The 15,724-nt window shown below is 39.0% G+C and overlaps 1 protein-coding gene across 3 annotated transcripts in view; it reads left to right on the top strand.

The window, feature by feature from the left end:
* Positions 1-1,712: 1,712 nt before the first annotated feature.
* bcar1 (BCAR1 scaffold protein, Cas family member) overlaps positions 1,713-15,724 on the top strand; it is a 105,955-nt gene continuing 91,943 nt past the window's right edge. The window contains exon 1 of one of the 3 annotated variants that reach the window (XM_079824865.1): positions 1,713-2,169. In XM_079824865.1, coding sequence (XP_079680991.1) covers positions 2,158-2,169 — 12 coding nt within the window. In that variant the 5' untranslated portion in view covers positions 1,713-2,157. The remainder of the gene's footprint in view (positions 2,170-15,724) is intronic. The other 2 variants (XM_079824868.1, XM_079824866.1) reach the window with 2 other exon arrangements.

Raw genomic sequence — 15,724 nt, forward strand, 5'->3', positions numbered from 1 at the left:
CTGAAGATAGACTTTCACTATATATTTTTGCTGTCAGAGATCTCTGTAGTCGTTCTCATTTCTGCAGATATGGTAGTTTTTCTAAACATATGTTCAGCAAATGCTTCAGTATGAATTTGTTGCTGATAGCGTGAATAGGGCTTTCAGAACATTTCAGATATTTTCCAAAGATTGTTACCACATTTTTTTTAACAATAAAGGGATGTTCGCAGTAATAGCGATGCATGCATTGTCAATAGCTAAAGTCACCATGAAATCAAAATGAACAATTATTAGATATTTTTAAGGAATATTGCACTTTTTATTTAAAAACGATTTATCTGTGCACATTATTATTATTATTATTATTATTTAATTAATGTGCCCTCATAATCAAAATAACTTCCCTTCCCACTTGTGGTGACATCCCTTTTTTTCTCTGATGACATGTTCACTGGTGCAAGGGTTATATATGAATTCAGGGTCATTGGGACACTTTTTCCAAGTCAACTCAATGGCAAAAAGTGTCCCAATCTCCCTGAATTCACCCTAACTCACATGAGATACTTTGGGCATTAGTAAGGCAGTGTGAAAAGGATGTCGCAATAGTCTTTTCTTCCCTATTGTGGTGCATGTACAAGTGACACGGCTTCTCGAGCAAGATAAAATATAGGGCGGGACTAGAATTGGCATCAGGAATTGATTGGATTGTGGTTTTTCTGTTGCTGATCTCATGTGAGTGACAGGTTGCCCCGCCCTCCCGCCAGTAAACACGTCATCAGAAAAGAGAAGAGATGTCGCTGTAAAAGAGAGGGGAAGCTAATTTGATTAAAGATTATGAGGGCACGTGATTAAAAAAAATAAAATAATGATATGGAATGATAAATCATCTAGCCTAATAAAAACTGCAATATTCCATAAAAAAATTAAAATGGCAAATTAACCTTTCCCCGAGTTTGATTGACAGGCGATCTGACCAATCATAATGCCGAATTCGCCATTTTGTCCGACAAACAAACTGTCGGTGGATTTGAACTTGAAAAATGGTGTGTATTGGCATCCTTCAGTGTTGAAACAATATACCTTCTGGTTTTTATATTCATGTTTATCAATTTTATGCTAAATAAGAGATGATCAGGTCATGTGCCACTTGAACTGATTGGTGCAACAGCAAACTGTCAAGTCTCAGCTTGTAAGAGCTACAAAACGGTATTTATTGTTTGAATTTCTTTAAAAGAACGACAATATTTGAAAGCTGAGACATTGTTTGATACCGAAATTAACCTGCTCTGTCTTGTTTGTCGGCACGTTGTCAGTGTATTTTTGTATCTGTGTGAGAATATGTGAGGTGTGAGAGCACCATTGTCGGAAGTAGCAACAGTAGGGGAGCGGGTCTTTGCGCAGGGTCAATTTTGATTTCATGGTAACGTTAAGTTTGAACATATTTCTACTCTTTAACTGAATTATGTAAATGATAATTTACGTAGCCTATACTTGCAAGTAGCCTATTCATTTATATATGCACTAAGTATTTTTTGTAAGCCAGAAAAAGTCGTTTTTTCCAACGAGACAAGGGACAGTAAAGCAGTGTAAATATCAATAAACGGGTCCAAACAAAGGCATAAATACATCGAATGTAAATACACGCTACGTTCACAGCGCATATACACGGTGTTTATCCACAGCAAGGTAACGGGACACTATCCCTTTAAACAGAACTTGATGATTCCATCATAGGGAGAGAGAGAGAGAGAGCGCGAGAGAGAGCGCGAGCTGTGCTATGAAGTGTCAGTGTGCACTACCGCAATACAGGCAAACCAAAGACAGGTCATTCCTTACTGTGCGGGAAAAAAACGAGTGAAGAAGAGAAGCGTTTTGATTTAAACAACCATTTTACTATCTAGCCCCCCGCAGCATTTCTCTGGAGAGGAGGGCTGAAACTGCGCTGCGCTGCTCGTGCGAGGTGGAGCGGAGACATCTGAAACATTCACTGTAAACTTCTCACCCCATCGAGACGCGGACTGCACCCTTACTACAGACAACATGGAATAGAAGGACTCCGAGAGAATCCCAACAACACAAATTGATGTTTTCTGCTGAAAAACCGTTAGAGGGGAAGACACTGATCCGTTAAAATCAGCATCAAGCTCTGTAGTGGATTGAAAGAAGGAGCTCAAGATGTCTGTACCGGTAAGTTCTTCGATATAACCTCTAATCTAATTTATCGTGATGTTGAAAAGTTACTGAACTGCTCGATAAGAACTTAAATGCGTTCTGTTGGACGCACAGATGTTGGTCTGAAAGAATAGGCAGCTTGCTCTGGGTAGGCTATATTGCTGTGGTGATGCACCGTGGTCATTTGCCACAAAGCAGCTGTTCAGGACGGCAGTGGAATTGAATTTTTCTAATTCTCTCAAGACAATACACGAGCTGTGTGTCAAAACCTGAGTGAGCTGTCTACCTAAAAGCGTTTTGGGCGTCGAAGGCGCGTTCCGATGATGCCCGAAATGATGCGCGTGCCAATGATGCCCAAAAATGCCGTCTATTTAGGCAGCGCGAGGTTTTGACACACAACCTCAGAGTCCATGAGCTGTGCAAAAATAAGCGCACAAATAGGATGCAGAATTTCCTCATGACAGGTTTCCATACTTCACGTTTCTATTCAGGTCATTTTTATCCGTTTTCTTGGAGAAAATACGCTTTTTGTATCTGGATTTATGACATTGTATTTGTCAAGAATACCTAAACAAACACTTTTTTTTTATAATAGCTAAATAACTTTTGAAAAAGTGTTCAATCTCTTAATGAGTGACTTCTATGTAAAGAATATATGACCTTTCACCTTTGGCCTTTCAACTTGTTGCAGCTTTATTTTTATTTATATATTTTTTCAAACAATTTAATCAAATTTGACATTTTCTAAGATTTTCCCATGTTTTCTATGACACAATGCTAAGTAACTAATTACCTCTTAAGCCATTTTCCACAACACCTATAGGAGGCTTAATTATAGTAATGGATTTGACTGTTCCATATTGACTCTTCCTGTCACAATTGAGATTTATTTGTGAAATATGCATTGTGTTACTTGTGTTAACCTGTGGTGCAAGAATCGATAAATACATATTAATAACACTGTGCATATTCACTATTGAACATTGTTGACCCCGGGGCAAGATCTGTTTTTTGCACCATGGACCTGCTTCTTCCAAAAGAGGCCCAGCTCAGAGCTCTCCATCGAGTCTCAACCTGTGAGAACTGTGTTCCGCCTCCCTGCTGCTTTTGGCATCTCATTTCGACATACTGCTACAAGATTTAATGTTTGCCCTCACGGGTGAAGTTAAGTGGAAGAAGTCAGTGGATTGCTAATAAAGAGCCGTGGAGGATGCGCAGCCCTGCAAAACATCATTGCCGATCCCTGTGGGAGGAATGAGGTTAATTTGCATGTCTTGGCAGCTTACCTATATATTTCCCCACTGCTGTTTTTAGGAGAACTGGCATCTTGATGATGTTATGAATAAATTATAAAATCACTTCTGGTCTTTGCCCCCGAGTGAGGGACTAGTCTCTTGCCCAGTTTAACTCTTTAACGCTCAATGGTCGTTGGAAAGAATTGCGTTAGTTCAGATTCAGCATCGCATGAGTACTGCTGATGTCCCATGCCATTTTCAACAAACAGAAGCCAGATTGCTGTTTTTGCCCCGGAGTGATCGAGCTTGATCACAGCAGCTGTTCTACCACAAAGACGAGAGTATACGCTTTGCTTTTCTTGTGGCTCGTTTTCCACGCAACCGGTGTGATTTAGTTTACCTGAGACCAACAGATGTCATGAGAAGTGAAAAACAAACGAGTGTAATGCTTAAAGCAGTTTATTGTTGTGTTTACTCCGTAAGATGAATCTGAATCGGTTTATTAGAGCTGGATATCAATACAGACTTTCCGATTGTTTCAGAATATGATTCTATCCTGATTTATTTGGGCATATTCCAGTAAATAATGTTTTGTTTTTCATGTGAAAGTAGCCTAATTACATATGAGAACCTTCTAACTGGGTGTATTACAAAAATGTTAATATTTGCTCAAACTATGCAGTTTTTCATATATTTAACATATAATAATCAACACAACCAAAATCTGATCTGTGTGTAGTTGAGTAAACCTTAAATTGCATTTCTTGTGTAGCTGTTACTATGCAAAATGTATATATTTATAAATTATGGCTCAACATCTTAATAGAGACACGCTTTTTGTTTGCTTGCCATTATTTTGCAGTACACCAACTTTTTAATTCAGATGACAAACACAGGTAAAGCAAAGCATGACTTATTATTTTTACCCAGCCCTGTTATTTATGCTGTCATATCTATCTGTCAGAAAGCCTAATGAGTTGAAATAATTAGTTTTATTTATTATTATGAATTAGTATTATTTATATACTATTATAGTTTTATTTATATTTTGAATTAGCTTTTATTTTTAATTTAGCTTTTTACATTTTTTTAAAATTATTTTATTAATATAGCTTTATTTGATTTATTTTTGTAACTTTATTACTTAAACTTAATTATTTCAGTTAGTTGTCAAGTTCATTTTTCAAGTTTACGTTTTTCATCTTATATTTATATTTTAGGTTACTCTTTATTTGGTAACACTTTATTTTACAGTGTCCTTGATACATATGTTACATGTACTTACCATACAAATAATAACAGTAAATTATGCATAATTACATGCAACTAACCCTCAACCAAACCCTAACCCAATAGTAAGTACATGTAGTTAATTAATATTACTCAGTACTTCAATATATAATTACACTGTAACAATAACACCTTAAAATAAAGTGTAACCCTTTATTTTAATGTGACGTAGTTACATTATACTTACTTAAATAAGTACTGATACTATTAATTAACTCAGGGCTCGGCATTAAGCTGGTTCACATGCTTGTCCTTCGGACAAGTAAATCTGTCACTCACTTGTCCGAGTACAAAATTTGCTTGTCCGGAATTTTTTTTGTTTTGTTGTTGTAAATATAATTGATTCTGAAGCAATATTCTCACCAGTGTTCAATCAACTTTGACATATTTAAATCTGCATATTTGGAATATTTTTACCTTTTATGAAGGGCATTTTTCCCCTAATCTTATTAAATATAGGCTATGCTTTAGCTTTCTTTTTTTCTTTTTTGATCTAGAAATTAAATTAGAATGAGGCACTATAGGGCTGTTACCAATCAAATTAAATAATTTACACTGAAAAATTACAACTGCATTAAATAATGTTATGAGATTGTTTTAAATATGTTTAAATATACAAACAAGAAATGATGGAACAATGAAACTAAACCACCAGTAGGTGGCAGCAGGTGACAGTCTTAATGAGTGAGTCATTGAGTCATTCATTCAAACGATTCTTTCAAACGGTTGATTCATTCAAGAATGAGGCAGTCGTTTATGAATGCGTCATTGAATCTTTGATTCAACCGATTCATTCAAACGCGGAATCATTCAGTAACACACTGTTGCTGTGAGGTGCGTTATGGTTCTGTTGTGATCTTTGTTTGGAAATATTTTCGCTTCTGAATTAGAACAAAAACGGTCAATATTGCTTCTAAAATGTAAGTGGCTTAATGCTAATTAATAGTTTATGGAACTGTCATATGAAATCAGTGTCATTCTCAGTCGTGATGGTATTCAGGAAAACAGCACTCATGGTTTTGTGATGTTGCTTAACTGTAGGCCATCATATGTTATAAATATAAAAACGGCGGTCATTTGTTTTGATTTCTCCTCGAGAGGCTGCGCGAGCGTCAACAGTGCAACCGTCAGTTCATTATATATTATACTATTATCCACTATGGATCACCACTTACACTAAACAAATGCAGAATCATTCTTGCATTTTGGTGATTCCCTAGTTACTTTTTGACGTTTTAATCATCTTGTGCAGTCAGGCAAGTAAAATTCCCTTTCACTTGCCCCTTCAAAAAATCCACTTGTCCCGGACAAGCGTTAATGTCGAGCCCTGTACATTTACTTACTATAGAGTTATGGTTAGGGTTAGTTATTTGTAGTTATGCATAATTTAACTGTTATTACTATAGTTAGTACATGTAGTACCGTGTAACTACGTCACCTCAAAATAGTGTCACCATATTTTATTTCAACTTTATTTCAGTTACCGTAAATGATTCACTGACCCTTTACCAACACGTGTCCAGACGCATCTAAATGCATATTGAATTCTTCAAGCGTGTATAGATGCATACATACTTCCTTTAATACATAAATTCATAAGTTTGAGTTACACATGCTCAGCGTCATACATATTGATGAGTATTAATGTTTGGCTGTTAACGTCATTTGCCTCGGCTTTAGATCTTTATCCCGTTCCCTGGACGGCTCCCAGAGTGCGCACATGTGCTCATTCCCCCCTGCCGTCCCTTAGAGTTCTGCCGCGAGAGGTTAAATGCGACGGCAGGAGGGAACGAGCTTGCTAGATCACTCTCAGACGCCTGACATTTGGTGCTTGTCATAGATGATACTCCACATACATATTAATAATGTTGGCTTAGGTGAGCGGTTGCATTTCAATCAACCAATAAAGACCTTTTGGTATTTGTATGCGTTGCCCTGGCAACTAGAGGCCACCAGCCTTCCACATATGAGTTTCATTGGCAGCGTAACTCATAGTAAACATCGTATAATGCTACACATGCCATGCATGGACAAGCACGACTCCAAAGGCGAATTGCGACAAGCGCTTGTGAATGCAGCTATGAATTCCTCTCTGAAATCACACCATTCATGCTTGTCCTTGCATAGTAAGTGTCTCCTCTCATAGAGATTCTTGCCTACACGCAGTCACACATCAGCGGCCCCTGCTTTGCCACTCCCGGCAGGCATCTTTATCCGTTTTTAGTGATTAAGGATGACCGTTTTTTCTCAAGTACACACACACACACACGCACATACACTCTTATACCGGACACATCTTAATCCAGAAGCCAGCTGACACGCTCATTAGTTTATTGATGTCAACACAGGAGAAAAATGTGAATTCTAGAAGCGGCTGCAGGTGAACACATGATGAATATGAATGTAAATATTAACGTTTATGTCACCTCAGGAGTCTTTTGACAAACAGCTCTTCATATTCATCTGATTTAAATACCATACGCATCAGTATGCAGTATATGTGTATAGTGTGAATATTCCTCATTCTCGTTTATGTCTTGGTACGTTGCACACGTTTTTGTATAAGAATACAAATGAAGGGAAAATTGCATTGTGTTATACATGCTTTGTGTATATATATAAATATATGCTGTGTCTGTGAAAACGAATGTTTTCTGTGGTATGGACAGTTGTAAAACATGAAAATGTAATTATGTTATCCAGTTGATCTTTATTGATCACCAGATGCTGGTGCTGATCTGCGTGTTTGTCCATCTATCTATCTATCTATCTATCTATCTATCTATCTATCTATCTATCTATCTATCTATCTATCTATCTATCTATCTATCTATCTATCTATCTATCTATCTATCTATCTATCTATCTATCTATCTATCTATCTATCTATCTATCTATCTATCTATCTATCTATCTATCTATCTATCTATCTATCTATCTATCTATCATCTTGTTTTTCCTTCCTTCCATCCACCCATCCACCCATCCATCCACCCATCCATCCATCCATCCATCCATCCATCCATCCATCCATCCACCCACCCATCCATCCATCCATCCATCCATCCATCCATCCATCCATCCATCCATCCATCCATCCATCCATCCATCCATCCATCTATCTATCTATCTATCTATCTATCTATCTATCTATCTATCTATCTATCTATCTATCTATCTATCTATCTATCTATCTATCTATCTATCTTTCTATCTATCTATCTATCTATCTATCTATCTATCTATCTATCTATCTATCTATCTATCTATCTATCTATCTATCTATCTATCTATCTATCTATCTATCTATCTATCTATCTATCTATCTATCTATCTATCTATCTATCTATCTATCTATCTATCTATCTATCTATCTATCTATCTATCTATCTATCTATATTGTTTATCCATCCATCCATCCATCCATCCATCCATCCATCCATCCATCCATCCATGTTGGTTCTCTTAAAAATAAAGGTTCTTTCTCTCATCTATAGTTCCATGAAGAACTTTTAACATCCATGGAACCTTTCCATTCCACAAAAGGTTCTTTGTAGTGAAACAAGGTTCTTTAGATGTTTAAATATTCTTCAAACTAAGAAAAAAAATTCTACTTAGAACTGTTTACGGAAAGATTTTTTTGGGGGGAATCCAAAATGGTTCTTCTATTGCATTGCTGTACGTTTTTTTGAAACCTTGAGTGTTTCTGTCTATCGTTTGTTTTATTTAACTAGTGTTCATTGTATTTTTCTATTGTTCTTTCTATCGTTCTGTTATCGCATCGATTTATTGTTCTATCGTTCTCTCTGTCTGTTAGGCCTGTAAACCTTTGCTTTTCTGGTTAAAAATGACAGCTAATCATGTATTTCTTTTAATGAATTGTAAATAATGTTCATTCTACTTAGCATCTAAATTCAAATTGCAATTCTCCATTTTATTTGTTACATATTTGCTTTTATATCATATTACACAGAGTATAGAGAGTCTCTTTCTGATATAGTGCAAGAAACTAATGCAGCGAGTGGGATTTGTGGTTTCAGTGATAATGTGCAAGTCTGCAGACTAGCAAACAAATAGATCTCCGAAAAGATACTCTCTGACTAGTTTGTCTGAATATAGCTTCACAGACTCCCAGCCTCATCATCCTCACCAAATGCATCCGTTCCTCTTAGACCTTCATCTTTAGTCTCTCTAAAGGTTTATACGGCTTCTTTTTTGTATTTAATTTTAGTTTCCTTGCTTTTAACAGCGTGTGTGTGTGTATGCTTGCTTGCTTTTGTGTTGCAGAGCTCTTTTGCTGTTATATTTACAGCAGCGGGGGACATACTCAGTGTGAAATCCAAGTAGGCCCCTTATGATTTCAAAAGCCGGTGTCGTTTTACTCACCCTGGCGTTGACTGTCCTGCAGACGACCGCTCTCAGCTGGTTGGGAGGACACATGCCGGTCCTCACGGGACCTAAAAGAGTCACAGTAAACATGTCTCTTCTAAACAAGTCACAACTTCCCCCTCTTGACCCCAGGGTGTTTAAAGTGTAACATCTTGTTTTCTGTGCATCAGATGGACAGGACCCTCTCCAGAGTTCTGTTTAAGCTGCTGTTTAAGCCGTTTACATGTGTGTCTACGTGGCTTGGCTGTGCTGAGTTGCTAATGAAACGCAGGGCTTTTTCACCATATGATGATTTGAACTCGGTATAACCGGCTCTTTTGTTCCACTGCCCTGTAAATCTCTTCCGTCAGCATTAGAAGGGGGAGGAGGGGAGAATATATGTGTGTGTGTGTGCGTCTGTGGATGGAGATTATGTTGGGTGCGTGTATGTGTAAAATTTGCATGCCTCGTGTACAGGTTTTGTGTTGAGTGATTGTGCTTGTAGACAAAGAGAGAGATGGTGTTGTGCATATTTGTTTTGCAGCTCGGTGGACGGTGGATCCTGATGTGGATGCTCATTATAGTGCAGCTGTGAAAGTGAAAGGGAGATAGAAAGAGCGAACGAGCGTAGTTGTGTGCATGCATCTGTGTTTTTGCCACTGCCTGTGCCAAATCGTCCCGTCGCCATCGTCGTAAATCTGCTGGCTGATGTGCGAGGTGGTCATATTAATGGAGCATCATCAATCACACCAGGCTGTCTGAGATTAGACTGTGTGCTGGATGGGATGGGGGAGGGAGCTCTAGCTACAAGTGAACCTGACACAAACATCTGCTTAGACTAGTCCAGATGAACTCAGTCCAGCAGTCCAGTCCAGTTGACCTAAAGTTTAGTATGCCCCTCTTCTTTGGTTCCAGTTTAGCTAAGAAAAGTCCAGTTGTACTCAGCTAAGCCCATCCCAGTCCAGTCTAGTGTAACTAAATCCAGTCAGGTTCAGTTAAACATGCAGAGTTCAGTCCAGATTAGCTATGGCCAGTCCATTTGTACTCAGTTGGTCCATCCTAGCCCAGTCCAGTTTAGCTATAACCAGTTCAGTTGTTCTCAGCGAAGCCCAGCCCAGTCCAGTCCAGCTAAACCCAGTTAGGTTAGCCTACAGAGTTCAGTCATTATCTATAACCAGTCCAGTTGTACTCAGCTAAACCCAGCCCAGTCTAGTCCAGTTTAGCCAAACCCAGTCAGGTTCAGTTTAGCATGCAGAGTTCAGTCCAGATTAGCTAGAACCAGTTCAGTTGTACTCAGCTAAACCCAGCCCAGTCTAGTCCAGTTTAGCTAAAACCCAGTCAGGTTCAATTTAGCATGCAGAGTTCAGTCCAGATTAGCTAAGGCCTGTCCAGTTGTACTCAGTATGCTCATCCTAGCCCAGTCCAGTTTAGCTATAACCAGTTCTGTTGTTCTCAGCTAAACCCAGCCCAGTCCAGTCCAGCTAAACCCAGTCAGGTTAGCATACAGAGTTCAGTCATTATCTATAACCACTTCAGTTGTACTCAGCTAAACCCAGCCCAGTCTAGTCCAGTTTAGCTAAACCCCAGTCAGGTTCAGTTTAGCATGCAGAGTTCAGTCCAGATTAGCTAAAGCCAGTCCAGTTGTACCCAGTAGGCTCATCCTAGCCCAGTCCAGTTTAGCTATAAAGAGTTCAGTTGTACTCAGCTAAGCCCAGCCCAGTCCAGTCCAGTGCAGCTAAACCTAGTCAGGTTCAGTTTAGCATGCAGAGTTCAGTCCAGATTAGCTATAATCGATTCAGTTGTACTCAGCTAAGCCCAGCCCAGTCCAGTCCAGTTTAGCTAAACCCAGTCAGATTCAGTTTAGCATGCAGAGTTCAGTCCAGATAAGCTAAAGCCAGTCCAGTTGTACTCATATGGCCCATCCTAGCCCAGTCTAGTTTAGCTATAACCAGTTCAGTTGTATCAGCTAAGCCCAGCTCAGCCCAGTTCATTCCAGTTTTAGTTAAAGCCAGTCCATTTGCAGATTGACCAGCCTCTGAAATGCAGCTTGTAGCTTGGCATTGATGAATGATTAAGTGAAATGGTCACGTGAAGAGCAGGAGCCAGGGAAAGGGGGATGGAAGAAAAAGAGACACAGATGATAATATATAAAACTGGGAGAGTCAAGAAAACCAGAAAAGTATTTGAAAGTTATAAGCAGAAACACAAAACAGCAACAAGAGAAGCAGGGTGGCAGTGAAGGACAACATGAAGAAAACATGAGGAAGGAAAGATCCCTGGGAAAAGAATGTAAACACAGAGGAAATAGTAAACGCACAGGGAGAGAAATGGACATTTTGAGGTAGAGAAGGATGAATATAGAAGATGCTTTAAGTTGACTACAGACAGAACAGAAGACCATCCATTTGTGTCATGTTTCCCAAATGTGCGTTTCTCTGTTGATAAGAATTGGGGAGTTTTTATTTGACCCGTCCAATGATATTTTTTGTGTTATTTATACCATTACACTGTTTATTAATAGTTTTATAAAAACAATAGCAACGCTGGTCCTGTCCTAAACCTCTCCGCAGGGCATGAGCATGACATCATCAGCATCCGCCTGTGTTTTAATGAACCTCCCTGTCTGAATCCTCATTAAGGAAGTGTGAGTGTAGAGCACCTCAATCACATCCTCTCAGCAGTGTGTGTGTGTGTGTGTGTGTGTCCGTGTGAGTGTGTATGTGAAATATCATATTGTATATGCACTTGGGAACTCTCAATGCTAATGAGCGTGCTTGAGTGAGTGTGTGGCGCTGGCATGCGAGTGTATGCCTCTTATTTGATGTGCCTAAGCCACACTGCTGCAGCATGAAGAGGCTGTAATCTGTAGTTGAAGTCCCGCTAATCCATGTGAAGGTTACTGCTACGGTGTATGTCGCATTCCCTAAATTAAAGCAACAGTGTACAGGATGTATGCTTTGGAATGCAGCTACTCAATTTCATAATTGATGGATCAGGCAGATTAATCAACTTCGCAACGTATTAACTACATTCCAGGTTTCTATATCCGACCTCTGGGACAATTCGGGGTCATTTAGTGGCATGCAAAGTATGGTGTATGCTAACACACTTGAAGCTATTATAATCAGGATGCCTTGGATAAACAGCTAGCGTAATGCATAATTAATGTAATTTATTTCACTCTGGTGCTGTAATAGATTAGGTGTGCCCTCTTTGATTCAGCTTGACCTCCAGCACCACCTTTGCATGGTCTTCCTGGAGGAAGCGTCTCATTGGAAGTCGCAGCGGATGTGTTCTTGCTCCTGTTGACCTTTTCGATGATGGGAACTTGTGCGGTGTGATTGGGGATTTAGGGAGCTAGAGCACGAGACCGAAAGGTGAGAGAGAGAGGAGGTGATGGGAGAGAGCGAGACAAAATGAGAGACAGTTTTGAAGTGGGTGACTCCATTTCACACAGCTGCTATAATGTGACCTTTCTGCAGACCGTTGTCGCTCTCCTTCATCAATGCAGTGCGTCGGATTTAAGTTGCATCAGCAGCAGCATGGTGCTAACCTAATGTTGCATCTCCCATTTTTCCGCTAGATGGGCGACCTTTAAGCCGCTTGTTGCCTTTTTAATGCCAAAGACAGTGAGCCATGGCTGCAGAAGGATAACAAAGGGACGTTGCACTTTATTACTGCAGCTTTACGGTAAAAAAAAAAAGTAATTTGGGGGCAACAAAGAAGCTTGATGTGAAAGAAAATTGATTTTGAAGATTGGCTTTCGATCTCTCGTAGGAATTTGCAGATCTTGGTTTCGTAGAGTGGCCGGTGGCAGCTGGGATCCGGCTTTTGTGCCACTGTTTTGGAGATTATCATTGGTTCCTTAATCACAGTCCCATTGCAGCTCACATACATTGCCAAACACAGCATATTTATAATACGTATTTACTCCCTCTCTGACTTGAAAGACAATGTATGCATGTTTCCACCTTTATGATCAACAATCTGACATCTATGGAAACCCGTTTCTGCCTCAGAGTAAAGAAATAGCAACTATATCATACAATTTCACCTTCATTGCATCTTTATATCTCTCGGATGTCAGTAGAGCTTCATGTTTAATCATTAAAAGATTGCAATCTCGATTCAAACACCCACAACAAGGATTCGGCTGTGTCTAATAAACTTTTGACTAGTACGATTAGAGCGAACATTCAAACCTGCCGCTGACTCAAAGAGAGCAGATGTCATTTAAGGTATGAAACGGCTTCACAAACAGTCTTTTCAACCACACAAGACACAGTATCATTATGTTGATTCAGATTATCACAAAAGTACTGGGATAAAAATGTATAGTTCATATATAAATGCTAATGTCAATGGTGGTGATCAAAATAGAGTAAATCACGTTCTGAAAGTAAGTTGACACTTTAAGTAAAGATTGTATCAATTACATTGTTACACCAGTTGGTGGAGACAAGTGACTGTTACATTTTTTTTAACAGTCATTGAATCATTCATTCAGGAGATTTATTAAAAAATGCTGATTCATCCAGTAATGAAAAACTCATAAGGTCTTTATGAGTGTCATTGAATCATTGAATCAACTATTTAGTTGTCTACTCAGAATCGTGAGAGAATTGTGATCTCTATTTTAAACAAAATGTTGTGACTCAATTTATCCAGAATTGTGCAACTCTAGTTGTCAGATTATATCTTGCAATGTTTTGTGACTATATCTCCAAATGTGACTTTATTTTGCAGCATGACTTCATTGTTTCATTGCTTTTTGTATCTCAGATTGGGTCTTTAATACTCAATAAACATTTTCATAGTTGTGAGATATCGTTTTACCTCTCAATTGTCAATTTATACCTTGCAATGCAATTTTGTATAATTTCAACTTTTTATCTCAAAATGTGACTCAATTTATCATTTGCAATGTAACTCAATATCTCGCAGTTGCTATTTGTATTTCACAATTGCGACTTTAATTCCTGCAATTGTGACTATTTATCAAAGTTGCGTTTTTCTTTCTCATTGTGGCTCTTTCGTATTTAAAATTTTATCTCACAGTTACAGTAGCTGCTTTATTTTTTACTCTAAGATGGAAAGGGGCTTCTATAGGTATCCATTTCTTGATTGTGTACATACAGTCACTTTATATGTGCGGAAGTTTTTCTTCCTTTATAAGGTCCTTGTGTGTATGTCTTATTATGTTAGTCTCAGGAGGGAGTTGCTATTACACAGTTTATGTGCTATAGGAATGCTGTACTTCCTGTACTCAGAGTCCTGTATAAGAATCCCAGCATGATCTCCGGATCGCTTCCAGACAACCACTGCAAAGTCATCAGTTATCATTAATGAACCACAGCCGGCTTTTATAGATATACCTGCTGGACATTCATATTCTCACTGCCTAGTTCTTCTCTCAAAGCTTCCATACAAACTTTTATACTTAATCTAATGCATCTTTATTAGAGTTGCTCATGTGTGCTGATGTGAGACTGGTCTGGGTCCAAAGGTATACTTTAGTTCTAAGATACAGGAAGTATCTTAGATGGAGGTGTTTGGTGAAGTGGTCATTTTTCAAATGCCGGTCTCTTAGGTCTGCGATTGTATTGCACCGAGCCGATTGTATTAGTTTCTAAGGTGATACGAAGCATGTTGACTACATAGATGTGCGCCAGTACATGTGGCCAGTAGATCTTGCTATCCACTCAAGCAGGAAAATGATGTGTTTCAGGTAGAGGCAGCGTTTATCAAGGTCTTTAATTTACGTAGCAGGTGGAGGCTCCGTGTTCTTCCCTGTGGCTCATGGATCATTGCTGCACTTGGCAACAAATGAAGGTAACCAATGTGGCTGATTGCAGAACACTAAAAAAAAGCCCTTGTTCCTCATGACATGAAAGGTTTGCCATCTGGGCCCCCTACCTGCGTTTATCCTGGTGTCTGAATTTAGCTACATGTCTAAGGGACTCCTAGTGTTCCTGGAGGTCTGCTCTGGATCTGACCAAAAAGTCTGGAAAACGTATTGTCTCTTGGTCACATTTTAAGCATAAAATCTTTTTGAACTTGGGCTGGTCAGACTGATATGCATTAAGAATACTCCGATGAATAATAATTTGAGTATATGGGACTGTTGATGGACAGATGAACCAATATACAGTGTTCAGAGTCCGAGGAAAAGCTTCTGTTCTTGTCCTGTGCCCCTTTGCCCTATTGGCTGGGCAGGTAATCTGTTCAACTGCCATGTGATTTAGGTTTGAACTGGGAGGGCAAGCAATTTACTGCTCATTCGCAGACCGTTCCCCAGCTTATGAGAAAAAAAGAAGGGGGTGAGTTTGAGGAAGATGAAGAGGAAAAGAATGGATTAGATAGAAATGGAGAGTAAAAGATAGAGGATGAGATGAGAAACATAGAAAGAGGATGAGATGAGAAACATTAAGAGAGAACGGGTAGGAGAAATATGAAGCGAAACGGAGGGATTGTGAGGAAGAAGAGAGTCGAGCAGTATGTGAGACAGTGGGATCTGTTTGTACGAGCTGGTATGATGGTTGTTCCAGGTGTAAGATGAGTGTTCCAAGATTCCCACTGTTTTTCCAGTATTCCTTTTCATACTCTTTTGAGTGGATAAACAACCTTTGAGTGAACAGCTGTTTATTATAGCGCATAATTTCTTTGACATTTCCTCT

Source organism: Gobio gobio (genome assembly GCF_949357685.1).
Source record: "Gobio gobio genome assembly, chromosome: 9".
Taxonomy (NCBI): domain Eukaryota; kingdom Metazoa; phylum Chordata; class Actinopteri; order Cypriniformes; family Gobionidae; genus Gobio; species Gobio gobio.